Source organism: Mirounga leonina, unplaced genomic scaffold, assembly GCF_011800145.1.
Source record: "Mirounga leonina isolate KUSES-001 unplaced genomic scaffold, KU_Mleo_1.0 Mir_168, whole genome shotgun sequence".
NCBI lineage: Eukaryota > Metazoa > Chordata > Mammalia > Carnivora > Phocidae > Mirounga > Mirounga leonina.
The window spans coordinates 46,457,966-46,476,010 of NW_023270426.1; the positions used below are offsets into that span (position 1 = coordinate 46,457,966).

General features: G+C 38.4%; 1 protein-coding gene across 7 annotated transcripts in view; it reads right to left on the bottom strand.

Moving 5' to 3' along the window:
* Positions 1–18,045, bottom strand: part of GFM2 (GTP dependent ribosome recycling factor mitochondrial 2) — a 59,556-nt gene that overhangs the window by 23,427 nt on the left and 18,084 nt on the right. For all 7 annotated transcript variants that reach the window (XM_035014652.1, XM_035014648.1, XM_035014653.1 and 4 more), the window contains 6 exons: positions 13,095–13,220; positions 12,312–12,400; positions 7,695–7,783; positions 6,255–6,315; positions 5,243–5,422; positions 1,320–1,400 (listed from right to left, as the gene is read on the bottom strand). In XM_035014652.1, the coding sequence (XP_034870543.1) occupies positions 1,320–1,400; positions 5,243–5,422; positions 6,255–6,315; positions 7,695–7,783; positions 12,312–12,400; positions 13,095–13,220 (626 nt within the window). The remainder of the gene's footprint in view (positions 1–1,319; positions 1,401–5,242; positions 5,423–6,254; positions 6,316–7,694; positions 7,784–12,311; positions 12,401–13,094; positions 13,221–18,045) is intronic.

Sequence of the window (18,045 nt, forward strand, 5' to 3'; positions counted from 1 at the left end):
ATTATAACAAGTCCCATAAAAACACTGCTGAATCTCCAGAAACTAGAAAAGTTCTTAAAATAAGTTGTTTAAAAACATTTCTTGAATAAATGAATTAATTTACTTCTGATTTAACCTTAATAGTCTAATAGAGGAACTGACCAGATATTAAAAACATAAATACGAATTACAATTTTTTCAAAGGAATTAGACCCACATCAAATCAAATCCAAAGAAAAATGAGAAATCAAAGCAGAAATCAAATTTCAAAGACCTCAAAAGCCAAGAAAAGATTGGGTGTGCTTGTAAGCTACTGATAAGAGACATGGTGGGTCAATTTGAACTCAGATTATAAGCTCTTTGAAAACAGAAATCATGTGACTTTAGGGCACATTAAACATCACATCTAACATTCAAATACTAAACAATAAAAATTTTCAATAATTAGGGCATTTCATTCAAAAGAAAAATACTTTTTTCCATTTCTAATTCCAAAGGTCTTAAAATTAATCTAGAGACTCATGTTTTTCTTTAATTCTTTCGTGAAAAATAACTAAGTAAATTTGCTGGGCTCATTCTAGACCCCATTATACATATTCCCACCTAAAAACACTTTACACTTCACTTGGGGGAGGGGGAGGCGCCTGGCTGGCTCAGTTGGTGGAGCATTCAACTCCTGACCTCAGGTTCCTAAATCCGAGCCCCATGTTGGGCATAGAGCTTACTTAAAAACAAATAAACAAAACAACAACTTTACTTGGTAACTCTTGTTTCATAAAGAAAACTAAAGATAAAGTCTGGCAAGTTCATGGGGGAAGGTCTCTGGTAGAAAAAGCAAAAATGCTTTGAAGAAATGTGTCTAATTCTATTACTATCACTATTTAAAACATGTCTATTCTCTGGCTTAATATATTTGAAAAGAAAATAAAAAAGTTTCCAAGAAAAATTAAATCATATTCAGAAAAAAATGAGAAAAATAATCATTGCAGCAGTCTACAAAACCAATAAATTTTCAATATAAAATTTCTATCCATAATTTCCTTCAAGTACTTAGAAAAATGATCGCAATGAAAATGCTGCAAAGAATTGACTTTTGCTGACTCAACAGCAGTAAAAGAGATTCATTTCTGATTTATACAGCACATATGACAATAGGAAATCACTACCATTATTTAAGTACTTGTACTGATAGTGACTTGACTTTACTGTTCTCCTAATTAAGTCAGCCTTTTCTAATGCTATGCAAAGTCAAAAAAAAAAAACAAAAAAACACCTGAGACAGAGAAATTAAACCACAGCCAAATAATACTTCATCAAAGTACATGAATAATAAAATTTACCTTTTCAGCTGGTAGCAAATCAAAATTTTCACTAAATTCTCCTAAAACCAAGTCAGCAAATTCATCATCCAAATCCGCAACCTATAAAGAAAAGGTTTTAGTTCTGTAACTTGTTTTTATTGTCACAACTGTTAAGTCCAAATACCATAAAGGTACATTATCCAAATATTTCAAGACAGCTACATGATCTATCTTATGCAGGCCAAGGAACTCTCTACATCTTCTCAAGAGATAAACAGTGTTTCTTTCAAAGGAAAGGAGAGAGGATTGAAAACTGAAGATAGAGGGCGCCTGGGTGGCTCAGTCTGTTAAGCGTCTGCCTTCGGCTCAGGTCGTGATGCCAGGATCCTGGGATCGAACCCCGCATCGGGCTCCCTGCTCCTCCCTCTCCCACTCCCCCTGCTCGTGTTCCCTCTTTCACTGTGTCTCTCTCTGTCAAATAAATAAATAAAATATTTAAAAAAACTGAAGATAGGATATGATGAGTTCCCTAGATTCATGGGAAGCAATAGTCAGATAAAGTGCTACCTACTCAGAGTGCTCAAAAGAAATAAGATACACAATTTAGAGCCAGTGATAATATATATAAGGGATTGCTATTTTTAGATAAATATGTAAGTCTCAGTTCATAAAAATTTCACTTGGTATTCCTTTAACATTATGAATGTTCACCAGATCTCCTAAGACACTCCAACTAAAGTAACTCATCTTACTGTAATCCTGCACTGAGGGAACAGATTTAAATTGGGGGTCAAGGGCATCACTTCAGCAATAAAAATGCAATTATCTAATTCATGTTCTTTTCTTAATCATCTGCCAGTATGAAACAGAATTCAGCTGACAGTAAGTTTAATAAAAGTTTCAAAAGTGGGCGCGCCCGGGTGGCTCAGTCAGTTAAGCATCTCCTTCAGCTCAGGTCATGATCCCAGGGTCCTGGGATTAAGTCCTGAGTCGGGCTCCCTGCTCAGCGGGGAGTCTGCTTCTCCCTGTGCCCCCACCCCAAGTTGTGATCACTCTCTCCCTCAAATAAATAAATAATCTAAAAAAAAAGGATTCAAAAGTTTAATGATAGTACAAGAGAGCAAAACATTCCAACTTGGGGAGAAAAAACACACTCCTAACTGCTAACTATTGTAGAAACATACCTAACCATTCTCCTGAAAAAAAAGTATATATGATGGTTAAACACAGCTCTGAAGTCAAACTGCCTGAAAAGAGCTCCACTACTAACTTGTTCAAAAACTTGGTCAAGTTACATCACCTCTTTTTACCTTGGTTACTCATGGAGATAATACTAGTACCTACCTCACAGGGGAAGGATTAAATAACCAATTCAAATCATGCTTCTAGGACATACATTAAGTATACAGTAAGTGTAATTATCACTATTCATCTTCAGAACACAGGAAGTTGATTCTAGTCCACACTAATCTTATTCTCTAAAAAAATTTAATTGTGGTAAAATATAACATAAAATTTACCATCTTAACCATTTCTAACTAAATAGCTGGGTAGTGTTAAGTATATTGACATTGTTGTAAAACTAATCTCTGGAACTTTCTCAATCTCACAAAACCAAAAATCTATACCATGCAACAAACTCTTCCTCACTCTCCACTCTTCTAGCCCTTGGCAACTATGATTCTACTTTCTGTCTCTACAAATGTGACTACTCTAAATACCTCATATAAGTGGAATCAGTACAGTATTTGTTTTTGTGATTGGCTTATTTCAATTAGCATAATGTCCTCGAGGTTCATCCACACTGTAGCATGTGTCAGAACCGTCCTTTTTAAGGCTGAATAATATTCCATTATATGTATATACCATATTTTATTTATCTACTCATCTTGTAGATGAACACTTGGGTTGCTTCCACCTTTGGCCATTATGAATAATGTTGCTATGAACAAGGACATGCAATTATCTCTTCAAGACCCTGCTTTCAGTTCTTTTGGACATACATCCAGAAGCAGAACAGCTAGATAATATGGTAATTCTATTTTCAGTTTTCTGAGGAACCACCACACTGTTTCCCATAGTAGCTGGATCATTTTCATTCCTACCAATAGTACACAAAGGTTAGAGTTTCTCCACATCTTTGCCAACACTTGTTTTCTGGTTTGCGGGGGGGGGGTTTGTGGGATTTTTTTTGATAGTAGCTTTCCTAATGGGTGTGATGTGGTCTTACTCTCTAACAAAAATAAAGAAAATCTGAGACTATCTATACAAAAATAAAGTGCTAATTACAAGGAATATATATTCCTTGGGGGATATTCCTTATAATTAGCACTTTATTATTTTGCACAGTCTCAAATTTTATTTTCATTATATACCATCATGTCCTAAGACACACATAAGACAACAAAAAAACCTCAAAGGGGAACCAATTATGTACCCAATTATTGATTAATAAATGTCAATTCCACTTTTATTCTGTTTATGGCCTCCCAAATTAGAGAAGTGGTATAGCAAAGTGGGTAAGAGCTCTACCTCCAAATGAAGACAGACCTGGGTTCAGATTCCAGCTCTGCTACTTATTAGCTGTATAACAACTTATTTAAGGATTCTAAGTTTCTGTTGCCCCACCAGTAAAACAAGGATAAGTCATTGTGAGGATTAAATAATATATAAAAAGCACTTAAACTAGATCATCATAGGTCCTCAGTAACTGTTACCCAATAATAAAAATAACAATCAACATTCTGTTAATGATAAAGATGATTACTATGTTGTATAATGGAAAATAATTACTTCAAAAATAAATTCATACAAAGATGAATGAAAAAAATTAATGATGAGAGGATCTACTGTTAACAGTTTAATTTAGAAGTAAAAAAGTCAAATGGTTCGGACTCAAATCTCAAATGTTTTTCTCTATCATAAGATTCAGAGAGTTTATTTAGGGCATGTTTTACTTATTAGTCTATATACAAACAGTACAATATAAATATAAATATTAACAATCTTACTATTTTCCATTAAAACTTTGAGGGTGGGGGCGCCTGGGTGGCTCAGTCGGTTAAGCGTCTGCCTTTGGCTCAGGTCATGATCTCAGGGTCCTGGGATTAAGCCCCCGCATCAGGCTCCCTGCTCAGCAGGGAGTCTGCTTCTCCCTCTCCCCTCTGACCCTCCCCCTGCTAAGGCTCTCTGCCTCAATCTCTCTCAAATAAATAAATAAAACCTTAAAAAAAAAAAAACAACCAACTTTGAGGTTGGAAGAGGACCAGAGTTCTCTACTATAAAATTAATGGTTTTAAAATTTTCTAAGTTAATGTGACATCTGATAAAGTAAAAGATGGACATACCCTTTGACCCAGCAATTCCATTCCCAGGTGTAACCCTAAACAAATTCTTACACATATACACAAGGAGATACATACAAAGATGTTCACAGCAACACTGTTTCCAACAGCAAAAAAGAAGACATAACCTCAAAGTGCATCCACAGAAGGACAGACAATAAATTGTGGTATAATAATACTGGCACATTATACAAGATTGAAAATGAAGCAAACCACACATAACAACAGGAATGAATCTGCAAAAAATGTTATAAAATAAAAACAATTATCATTCCATTTATGTAAAGTTCAAAAACATGGAAAACTAAGTCATGAATCCATACATTTGTTGCGAACTATAAAGCAAAGCAAATGAAAGAAAAACACTAAAGTCAGGATAGCGGTGGTGGGAGGTGTAAATGATTAGTGGAAAAGAGAAATATAAACAGTAAATGGCACACAGAGATTAAAGAGATTTGCTAATATTCTATTTCTTAACCTGGGTGGTACAAACATTGGTGTGCATTCTATTATTCATTACAATTTCCATATGTAATTTTATAAAAATTTCATAATGTATAAAATATTTTAAAGTTTCTAAATATTTACACAAATGTAAACTCCAAGTATTTATTTTACCTGTTCAATTAAGGCGTTCCTTGCTTCAGTTGTCTCCTTCAGCAACTCAGCATCACTCATTTCCAAAAGGGGTTTCCTCTCAAAGTTTTTTCCATCCTCTGATTTACGATTCCAAAGAAGTTTTTCTTTACTTACAACATCCACAACTCCTTTGAAAGCTTTGCCTTCACCAAGTGGTAACTCCAAGTCAGAGTGAGATTATTAACTTTGTTAAATGACCACTCAATTACAATTGAATCAGTGATAAAGCTTATCTTTCCCTACTTTCCCCCAAATGTCTATTATCATTATTACCATAGTCTATATTTACTTTTATTTACATGACAACTCTTTCAAAAAAGATTTGAGGGGCACCTGGGTGGCTCAGTCGTTAAGTGTCTGCCTTCGGCTCAGGTCATGATCCCAGGGTCCTGGGATCGAGCCCCACATCAGGCTCCCTGATCGGCGGGAGGCCTGCTTCTCCCTCTCCCACTCCCCCTGCTTACATTCCTTCTCTCACTGTCTTTGAGATAGTTTTAAAAATATATGTCACAATAAAATAAACTGATGAGGGGGTGCCTGGGTGGCTCAGTCGTTAAGTGTCTGCCTTCGGCTCAGGTCATGATCCCAGGGTCCTGGGATCGAGCCCCGCATCGGGCTCCCTGCTCCGCGGGAAGCCTGCTTCTCCCTCTCCCTCTGCCCCTGCTTGTGTTCCTGCTCTCGCTAACTCTGTCAAATAAATAAAATCTTTAAAAAATAAATAAATAAATAAATAAGAGATAAGCTGATGAGGAAACTGGGAGTTGTTGCCTTTTTTTTTTTTTAAACGAGAGAGCGAGCAAGTGAACACAGGCATGTGCCAGCACAGAGGAAGGAGCAGAGGGAGAGGGAGAGGATCTTACGCAGGCTCCCTCACAATCCCACGACCCTGGGATCATGACCTGACTGGAAATCGAGAGTCAGACATCTGACTGACAGAGCCACCCAGGTGCCCCTGGAGTTGTTGGTATTAATCAACCAAATATCAACCAACCTGTAAAAGCAAAGGCTTTGCCTTCAACTTCTCTCTGATGCTTTCAACTGCATACTTAAAACTGCAGAAAGCAAAATAACTAGAGTTAAAAATGTTAAGATTCTTAAAACAGGTTTAAGAATGTTCCCTAAAATTACAACCCTTTTTACTGTCTCTAATGTTCACCATTTAACAGTTTTCCATAGGACAGTATGTTGAATAAACTTTCAATGTCAATTTCAGGTAACAATGCCTGAGTATCTACCATAATCCTGCCACACAGGTATCTAGGGTATTATTATTGTTATCTTTCACTTATCTATAGCTTGAAATTAAGATTAAATCAACTGATCACAATCACAGATAATAAATTGCAGTTGAGATTCAAATGCATGATTTGTGATAATGAGTCAAGGATTTTTTCTTCTAACAATGACATTTGCTATCACACCACAACTCCCACCTTTTTCCAAAAGGCAGCCTAATTTTTCTATACCTTTATCTTAGGCATTCTTATTCTTAGTATCATGTTATCAGCTTTAGAATTACAGTAGAAAATTACATAAACAGAAAGCATACTGTGTGGTTTTAGGAGAGAGATCGTTTACGTTTTGTTTTGGCCACTCTCACACCACAGACCAGGCTCTCTCTCCTTATCACATTACCCCAAAATCCTATTTATTCTTGATTCTCTGAATTCTGAATTATGTTCTCAGAACTATGTATCCATTTTGGATTACCATTCTGTGAGTTTTTGAGCATTACCATCACATCTTAGTATTAACTTTTTTGCCCTCTATACAGGTCTTAAAACATCTACATTCTCTCCCAGTTCCCTTTTAGTGAGAGCATGTTAGCCAGTAGCTAAAGAAAATTGGGGGAAGGCGCCTGGGTGACTCAGTCGTTAAGCGTCTGCCTTCAGCTCAGGTCATGATCCCAGGGTCCTGGGATTGAGTCCCATTTCGGGCTCCCAGTTTGGCAAGAAGCCTGCTTCTCCCTCTCCCATTCCCCTGCTTATGCTCCTGCTCTCGCTATCTCTCTGTCAAATAAATAAATAAAATATTAAAAAAAAAAATCGAGGGACAGGAAATCATCATCTACCCTCTACCTTTAAGCAATGATGGGGATGACCACAGCCTTCAGCAACACAGGGATTATTTCATCCTGCTCTAGAACCAGTGGATCAGCAAGACATCACTCTGTCAGGTTTCTAGAAAACAGGATACAGCCTCTCTGCAGTAGAATCTGATGATTCATCACCTATCAGCTCTCTATTAATCCCACATTGTTATTCAACCTATGAACTACCTGCTTTGAAACTTTTTAATGGGATTGAATTGAGATTCCATGGAATATTTATACTCTACAGAGAACAGCTGTTTGTAAATTTAAGCTATAGTCAATTAAAAACTCAAATTTTATTTCTACTTTAATATGTGGGGAAAAAAACACTTAAAATACCTTGCTCCACCTTTGTCCATTTTGTTTAAAAAACAGATTCGAGGTATCTTGTGTTTATCAGCTTGCCTCCACACTGTGAGAGTTTGTGCCTAAGGCAAGGAGAAAGGAAAAAGAAAACAACCTCATATTGGACAAAAACAACTATGTCATTATGTAAAGAACAAACAGATCTAAGAAGCTATTATAACATGGAATTGGGCCCTGTTCTAGCACAGAATTAGTGCTGCTGCATTTACACTTCCAGAGTCACTCTTCTGCTAGGAGGTTAACAGCTAAAAATGTAATGAAGGGTGATAGACAGTGTGCTTCGAACTGAGGATACCACTTGGGGTGATTTAGGTTGCTACACAAAGAGAACACACAGCTGGAAGGTGCTGAGAATCACAGAAAGAGGACGCAACCAAGAATTAGAAGACGTAATTTTTGTCCAGCTTCACCTTACCTAGTACAGGTCACAAAATACTGAACTCGTAAGTTTGCTGACCTGTGAAATATGGACTTTTGCCTTAATTCATATAGTTGTTGTGATGTTAAAAGAACAAAAAGGGGGGCGCCTGGGTGGCTCAGATGGTTAAGCGTCTGCCTTTGGGTCATGATCTCAGAGTCCTGGGATCGAGCCCCACATGGGGCTCCCTGCTCGGCAGGGAGCCTGCTTCTTCCTCTGCCTGCCTTTCCCCCTGCTTGTGCTCTCTGTCAAATAAATAAATAAAATCTTTAAAAAAAAACAACAAAACATAAAGGAGTGTATTACAAAAATGCTATTGTGATAAAAATTTTCATTATGAACGTTTGAATGTTGATGTAAACTGAAGAGGGAAAAAAAGCCAGTAACTGTATTTCTAAGTAACAATTCTCATATGCTTTTCTATTTGACTTCTTTTAATTCTACTTTTTATAAATATTTCAAAAGTTCCAGTCTGTTATAGTACCTGTGCCTAGTGGAGTCCCAAAGCCCTGAAGCAGAGCATAAAAAGGTGAATGTAATGACATTATCTAAAACAGAAGCCACTTTATAATTTTATTGAGTAAAATTTACATAGAATTAAAAGCACTCAAGTGTACAGTGAGTTCTGATAAGTACACTTGCATATATTCCCCATCCCTCATAAACAACTTGTTCTCATATTTGTCACCACAGATTCATTCTGCCTATTTCTGAATCTCATATAAATAGCATGGCTTCTTTAACTCAACATTAAGTCTCTGACATTCATTCATGTTGTTGGGTATACTGGTTCATTCCTTTTTTCTTTTCCTTTCTTTCTTTCCTTTCTCCTTTTTTTTTTTCTGGCTAAACTCCTTTGTATAAATGTACCAACTGGTTCTTCTATCCACCTGTGGATGAGTACTTACGTTTTTTCTAGTTTAAGGTTATTATGAATTTAGCTGCTATAAACATTTTGAATAAGTCTTTAGGGGACAAATGTTCTCATTCCATTGGATAAAGAGTTCCAGTTGTTCCACATCCTCAAACAGTATTTGCCATCATTCTTCTTAATTTAAGCCATTCTTGTGGGTATGAAATAGTCTTTGTAATTTTAATTTGCATTTCCCTGATAACCAAGGAGACTGATCATCTTTTCATGTGCTCATTGGGCCATTCATATATCTTTCTTGGTGAAGTATCCACTCAAGTCCTTTGTCTATTTTTTTTACTGGGTTGTTAGTTTTTATCCCTGATTTGTAGTTCTTTAGATATTCTGGATACAAGTCCTTGATCATACATATGTACTGTGAAAATTTCAGCACATACTTCCTAAAACAATATTTTCCTACATAATAGTGTTAATGCACTCTGGAAACTTACCATTCATACAATATTTAATCTAACATGACAAATATATGTATATATAACAACTTCTCATTCAGAAAAATCTCAAATCTATAAAAAAGGTGAAAGAATAGTACAATAAGTATCTATGTACCCTTCACCTAGATTCACCAAATATGAACACTTTGCCATACTTGCCTTTTCTTCTTCAAACGTGCATATGCACACATTATATGTGTGGCTATGGGAACATGCCATTGGGATCTACTACAAAGAATTTAATTAACTCATAGCCCCAACTGCTGCTCATCTTGTCTACCACCATGGTCTCTCAAGGCCCAGCTAATAGCTGAGTACGGCAGAAATACTAATGTAGGTTATTCCTCTAAGACCTGTGGGACTTCTCCAACAGGTGACTTTGGCTTGAGGACTACCCATCAGCTTCGCCAAACCCCTTTTGGAACTATGCTGTAGTCTGAGACCCTTCCTACCCAATACTTCTTCTTTTACCCTCTCCTTTATAGACAGACGTCAGACCTGCTTTGTGGTCTAACTGTTCTCTGCCACTGCTCTCTTTTCTTCTCTATTCTTCACAGGCATTTCTCCCAATAAATCTCCTATACATGTACCCCATCTTGGCATCTATTGGTCAAAGTACTCAAATTAACAACGTATGTGTATGTGTGGGTGGGAAGTAAAGCACTAGAGTAAGATGCACATATCATGACACTTCAATCCTAAATACTTCAGCCTGTATTTCCTAAAAATAAGAACATTCTCCTACATAATCATTTTCAATGATCACACTCAAAAAAAATTTAAGCTGACACATATTTTTTTCTAGTAACATAGTCTATATGTAAATTTTTCTGGTTTTCCTAATGATGTCCTTTTTAACTTTTTGTTTTTAGATCCAGAATCCTGCCAAAGATATTACATTTAATTTTCTTGTATCTTCAGAATCGTTTAAACTAAAATAGTACCTCAACTTTTTACTTGACATCACTCATTTTCCTTACATTTACATTTTTTTCAATTTCTGAAAAGCCTTAGCCAGTTGTTTTGCAGAATGTCTTTCAATTTACATTCATCTGACTGTCTTCTCATGATCAGACTGGGGCCAAACATTCTGCCAGGAATAAAACACTGGTAATGTTGTGTCCTTCTTAGTGCATCAGATCAGGAAGCCCATACTGTAAATTTGTACCATTTGGAGTATGTTAATTTTGATCACTTTAGGCATCACTTTTAGTAAAATTTTAAGATTAGAAGAACTGAAGATGATTCTTTATTCAACACTGAGCCAATCTTGAGATTATAAGACAAATGGGGATACCAGCTAAAGAGTGCATAACTAACCCCAGTGTAAATTATTATAATTCTGTTTTTAAGATTTATTCAAGAATTTAATATATATTAACTGTTGGGAGATAATTCTTCATGGGTCTTTCAGCTTTCTACGTATTTTTTTTAGGATAGGCAGTGACTGCCTTTGTTCTGGACTATGCTTTCAAAGATGTTGATATAGGGCACCTGGGTGGCTCAGTCGTTAAGCATCTGCCTTCGGCTCAGGTCATGGTCCCAGAGTCCTGGGATCGAGTCCCACATCGGGCTCCCTGCTCAGCGGGGAGTCTGCTGCTCCCTCTGCCTTCGCCCTGCTCGTGCTCTCGCTCTCTGTCAAATAAATAAATATAATCTTAAAAAAAAAAAAAGATGTTGATATGATCAACAGCTTAGAAAGATAGAGACAGTGTCTCCCTCTGGATTAAAAGGTAGGTTTGCGGACCCATGAAAGGAGGAAATTTTGGAGGCAGAAGCTCTGGCCCCTATGGTGGTGGAGGCTAATACTTTGCCAAACCACGAAACCAAGGTGGCTATGGTGGTTCCAGCAGGAGCAGTAGCTATGGCAGTGGCAGAAGGTTTTAATTACTGCCAGGAAACAAAGCTTAGCAGGAGAGGAGAGCCAGAGAAGTGACAGGGAAGCTACAGGTTACAACAGATTTGTGAACTCAGCCAAGCACAGTGGTGGCAGGGCCTAGCTGCTACAAAGAAGACATGTTTTAGACAATACTCATGTGTATGGGCAAAAAACTCGAGGACTGTATTTGTAACTAATTGTATAACAGGTTATTTTAGTTTCTGTTCTGTGGAAAGTGTAAAGCATTCCAACAAAGGGTTTTAATGTAGATTTTTTTTTTTTTTGCACCCATGCTGTTGATTGCTAGATGTAATAGTCTGATCATGACGCTGAATAAATGTGTCTTTTTTAAAAAAATAAAAAAAATAAATAAATAAAAGGTAGGTTTGCTTATAACCCTGGAAGATAATGTCTCTCTCCAGAGCAACCAGTAGGCATGCTTACTGCCCCTTATAAAACATATGCGTTTTCTAAGCACAGGGTTCCCCTGCATGTGCAGCTGTCACATGCCTCCCTTTAGATCATCCTGTGGGAACTGGGTCTTGAGGAAATAACACAAGATAACACTATCACTCTGGCTATTGCTATTTCTATGACTAATAAAGTTCTTTGTCTATGACTCAAGAGTCTTGTGTCTTCTGCCAGCATGCCATATAACTGTGGCAGACTAACTAGTTAGCTTGAAAGTAAGGTAGAAGAATCTCAAGCCCTTCATAGTTCTCAACACCAACTTTCGTATTTCCTACAGAAATGCAAACTACTTTCCTTTTACTGTGAAATATCTGATATCACACTGCAATATTAAATTCCAATTTCCTTTCATCGTAATTTGAATTATATGAACTTATATAGGGTTACAGTTAACTAAATCTAATACATTCTACTTTAAAAAAAAATCATGCTGTTGTAGCTTTGGCAGTATTTTTACCTCTACACCAGCAGAGGCATCAAACACAGCTACTGCACCATCCAACACTCTAAGGCAGCGCTCAACCTCCAAGGTAAAGTCCACATGACCTAAGAAAAAGATGAGAAACATAATACTTACTCTTTAAAAAAACAAAACAAAATAGGATCCAGCATATACCTACTTTTGGGTATATATTCAAAAGAACTGAAAGAAGAGTCACAAAGACCTATTTGCAGACCACGTACATAGCAACACTCTTCACAATAGCCAAAAGGTGGAAACAACCCAAATGGCCATCAATGGATGAATGGTATAAAGTTTTGCATATATACAAAACATGTTATATATGTACAATGGAATATTATGCAGCCTTAAAAATGAAGGAAATCTTGTCACATATTACAACACAGATGAAGCCTGAAGGACTGTATGCTAAGCAAAATAAACCAGTCACAAAAGGACAAATACTGTAGGATTCTACTTATACGAAGTATCTAAGGTAGTTAAAAAAGGTAAAAAACGGTAGTTACCAGGGGTAGGAGGAGGGGACAAAGATGAGTAGTTGTATAATAAATACACAGTTTCAGTTCTGAAAGATGAAGTACTTCTGGAGAATTTCACAACAATGTAAATATACTTAACTACTGACTGTACACTTAAAAATGGTTAGGATGGTAAATTTTATGATGCATATATATTTTTTATATATTTCTTTTTTACCACAATTTAAAAGAAAACACATCCATAAACAAAAAAAAACCTCCAATGATGCATCTCTGCATTGCTAGAACAACACCATACCTGGTGTATCAATTAGATTGACTCTATACCCCTTCCAATCAAAGGTAACAGCAGCAGACTGAATAGTAATGCCTCTTTCTCGCTCTTGAGCCATGAAATCTGTCACCGTGTCTCCATCATCAACATCTAGCAAAGAAAATGATGACACAGGCTTGATACCAAGTACATTTCATTGCGATATGATATCTACTTGACAGTTTATTTTTTTAGAGAGAGACAGAAAGAGAGTGTGTGGGCGCGCGCACGTGAGTGGGGGTGGGGGAAAAGGCAGGGGGAGAGAGAGAATCCCAAGCAGGCTCCGCATTGAGCGGAGCTTGATCCCAGGACCCTGACATCATGACCTGAGCAGAAATCAAGAGTGGGATGCTTAACCAGCTGAGCCACCCAGGCGACCCTCTACTTGACAGTTTAATTTGCTTTCAGACTGTTTGTAAAATATCTTGTTTAATATTTAGAGCCCTTAATCTTTCTCTAAATAAGCCCTTGTTCTAGAAAAAGCTTTTCCAGCAAAATTAGTAATTTTTCCATAAAAATATTTTTTCTGTAACAACTAAGATAAAAATCTGTTTAAATATTTTAATTTTATTGAACTCGATATTCCTTTCATTTTTTTCCCCCTAGTTTAGCTTTCATTATCCCTTCTTTAACTTATGTTCCTCATGCCTGATCCCTGGACAGGAGGCAGGGCACTGCAATGAAAAAGCCCAGACAGACCTAGATTTAAATCCCACCTTTACCATTACTACTCTATTACCTTAAGCAAGTTACTTAACCTAGTTTGTAAGATTAATAAATGCAACCTTGTGGGGTTGTTATAAGAATGAAATGAGACTATATAAAGTACCTAGCTCAGTAAACGATAAGTAAATGGTAGCTACATGGAACAAAGTAGAGAAAAAAATTCCTACAAAGTTAAATTCTCCTTTTCAAACCCTTTTCATTACTAAATTTTCCCCCAAAAAAGAAATTTATTTGTACAAATGAAAACAAAATCTTGGTAGAATTTCTACAATACAAAGTCATGGATAAAGTTCATCTGGACTACCAAAAAGGTCAAATTATTCTGCATTAAAATTCTTTTTTTTTTTTTTAAAGATTTTATTTATTTGAGAGAGAGAGTGAGAGAGAGAGCACAAGAGGGGGGAGCGGGAGAGGGAGAAGCAGGCTCCCTGCCGAGCAGGGAGCCCGATAAGGGACTCGATCCAGGGACTCCAGGATCATGACCTGAGCCGAAGGCAGTCGCTTAACCAACTGAGCCACCCAGGCGCCCCTCTGCATTAAAATTCTTGACTTATGCATTGTATTCTGATTAAATTTATATAGAAGTAATGAAAATGAGCTAATCTTTACCATTCAAAATTCAAAACCACAAGTTATCATGGCCTTATACTACCACTACTTATGTCAGCATTAAATCTCTGAAATGCTAGCCAGGTTCCCCACTGTTTGTGTATGTATATGTGTGTATAAAAATATATATTAGGCGCCTGGGTGGCTCAGTTGGTTAAGCGACTGCCTTTGGCTCAGGTCATGATCCTGGAGTCCCGGGATCAAGTCCTGCATCGGGCTCCCTGCTCAGAGGGGAGTCTGCTTCTCCCTCTGACCCTCCCCCCTCTCATGTGCTCTCTCTCTCTCAAATAAATAAATATCTTTAAAAATAAAAAAAATAAAAATATATATATATACACATATGTACCAATGGGGGGGGAATAGCAAGAAAAATGTATTTGTCAGGAACTCCAAATATCTGTGTTAAAGCATTAGTGTTGTTATTCACAACATAACCAAGCAAACAAACACCATTAATGAGATAATAACCAAATAGCTAACCAAAAGTTCCAAATGAAGCCGTTTTTAAAACATTTGTGTGGGGGGGGTGCAAGATGACAGAGTAGGAAGACCCTAAACTCACTCCGTCCCACATTTACAACTAGGTATCACTCCCATCCAAGTCAATAAACTGGAGAGCGATCTGAAGACTAGCAGAACAAAATCCACAACCAAATGCAGAGAAACTGCCGGCACTGGAGAAGTTAGGAAAGGCAGAAAGGTGGTAGTGATTTGCCAGCAGGAGGGAGAGAGCTACTGCCGCAGAGAAGGGAAAGCACCAGGGCGTCCACACAGGTAAAATAAATCCGTATAACATCTGGCCTTGAAACCCAGAAGGGCTAAATTCCGTGAGTTTGTATAACCGCAAACCTGGGAGTCTGGAGCTTTGAACGTCAGCTGACTCAGCAGCAGGGGAGCCAGGAAGGTGTGTGATAGCCAGGTCCCCACCCTTAAAGAGATAACAGCCTGAGCAAGAGGCAACAGGGGAAGGAGATCTGTTTATATGGATTTCGGGGCACGCTGGGGAACTTCTCTGGAAACAGAGGAGCTGGCAGGGGCCATTTTCCTCCGCTACGCCTCAGCATAAACACGGAGACACCTGCCAGAGGCAGTGCTGCACAGACACTTGCTACTAACCCGCTAGCAGTGCGCCAGGCCCATGAGTTCTCCTGAGGACTCGCCCACTCCAAGTCCGCTGGCCCTGGGCTCAGGACAAATTTTGTTAACGCTGCACATGCCCCACCCAGTCAATGCCTCTGCATGCTGTGCCGCTGTGGCCACCGCACTCTGGGGCCTGTGGCCAGGTCTAGCAGCTCAGTGCAGATTTTGCTGACGTCACGTGTGTGCCCTGCCCAGCTGGCCACAGGCCCCTAGCCCCCATGCACACAGACCCATGCACCCCTTGTTGCTACCTCAGACATGTGCCTTGTGCCAGGCCGCTAACACATGCTGCGTGACCAGCCACCACCGCAATTTAGGGGATCTGGCCTACTCCTAGTGACCCTGCAAATTTTGCAAACACTGCTGCACCACCCCTGAGCCTTCCTATAGTCACGCCCCGCCAGGACCAGCCTGCCTGGGTCTCACTAATACCACAGAGAGCAAGCATAGCTCACAACAGGCAGAGTCTGTGCAGGGGTCTGGACTGATAGGGAAAGCATAATGGTAGGATGCAAGAAACACACATAGAAGACTCCCCTGAAGTGTAACGTTCTGGTGAACAGGAGACACTGCATTGTAGGGCACTACAGAACCTCTTCTTAATAAGGCAACTACTTTCAAGACCAGGAGACATAGTTGACTTTCCTAAGACAAAGAAACAGAGAGGTAGACAAAAAAAAAAAAAAAGAGGAGACAAAGGAATTTGTCCCAAATGAAAATCTTGACAAAATCACAACTGGAGATCTACGTGAAACAGAAATTAGTATACCTGACAGAGAATTTAAAGTAATAATTAATAAATAAATAATAAAGTAATGATCATAAAGATATTCACTAAACTTGAGAAAAGAGTGGACATTATCGGTGTGACCCTGAGCAAAGAGAGAAAAAAACAACATTATCAGACATGAAGAACTCAATACATAAAATTAAAAATACAATAGATGGAAATATAAACAGTAGGCTACAAGAAGCAGAGGAATGTATCAGTGACCTGGAGGACAGAGTAATGGAAAGCAAACAAGCTGAAGAGATCAAAGACAAATACTCCATAATCGGTATAGACTTAGAGATCTCAGTGACTCAATTAAGTATAATAACATTTGCATTATAGTGATCCAAGAAGAGAGATAAAGGAGGGCAGAAAATGTATCTGAAGGAAAAATAGCTGAAAACATCCCAAATGCAGGGAGGGAAACAGAGATCCAGATTCAGGAGGCACAGAGATCCCCAACAAATTCAACCCAAGGAGGTTCACATCAAGATACAGAATTAGAATGGAAAAATGAGTGATAAAGAATTTTATTTTATTTATTTTATTTTATTTATTTATTTATTTATTTGACAGAGAGAGATAGTGAGAGCTGGAACACAAGCAGGGGGAGTGGGAGAGGGATAAACACGCCTCCTGCAGAGCAGGGCGCCCGATGTGGGGCTCGATCCCAGGACCCTGGGATCATGACCTGAGCCGAAGGCAGACGTTTAACGACTGAGCCACCCAGGCGCCCCATGATAAAGAATTTTAAAGGTTGCAAGAGAAAAGAAGACAGTTACATACAAAGAAAACCCATGAGGCTATCAGGGGCTTTTTCAGCAGAAACTCTGCAGGCCAGCAAGAAGTGACATGTTAGGGGCGCCTCGGTGGCTCAGTCGTTAAGCGACTGCCTTCAGCTCAGGTCATGGTCCCAGGGTCCTGGGATCGAGCCCCGTGTCGGGCTCCCTGGTCAGCGGGAAGCCTGCTTCTCCCTCTCCCACCCCCCTGCTTGTGTTCCCTCTCTCACTGTGTCTCTGTCAAATAAATAAAATCTTAAAAAAAAAAAGTGGCATGTTATATTTAAAGTGCTGAAAGGAAAAAAATCTGCAGCCAAGAATACTCTATCCAGGGGCGCCTGGGTGGCTCAGTGGTTAAGCGTCTGTCTTCGGCTCAGGTCATGATCCCAGGGTCCTGGGATTGAGCCCCGCATCAGGATCCCTGCTTGGTGTAAAGCCTGCTTCTCCCTCTCCCACTCCCGCTGCTTGCATTCCCTCTCCCGCTGTCTCCCTCTGTCAAATAAATAAAATCTTAAAAAAAAAATGTTTAAACAAAAAAAAGAATTTTTTTTGTAGTTGTAGTTGATTGTAGTTGTAGTTGATTTCTAGTTCATAGTGTGGTCAGGAAAGATTCATTGTATGACTTCGATTTTTATAATTTGTTGAGACCTCTTTTTGTGGCCTTCTCTGGACAATGTTCTGTGTGCATTTGAAAAGCATGTATTCTATTTTAGGATGGAATGTTTCTGAATGTATCTGTTAAATCCATCTGGTCCAGTGTGTCATTCAAAGCCATTGTTTCCTTGTTTATTTTCTGTTTAGATGATCTGTTTAGATGATCTTACTGAGCAAGGCTATCATTTGGAAGAAGTCCCAGGGTCCTGGGCTATCATTTGGAAGAAGTAGAGATAAAGAGTTTCTCAGCCTAACA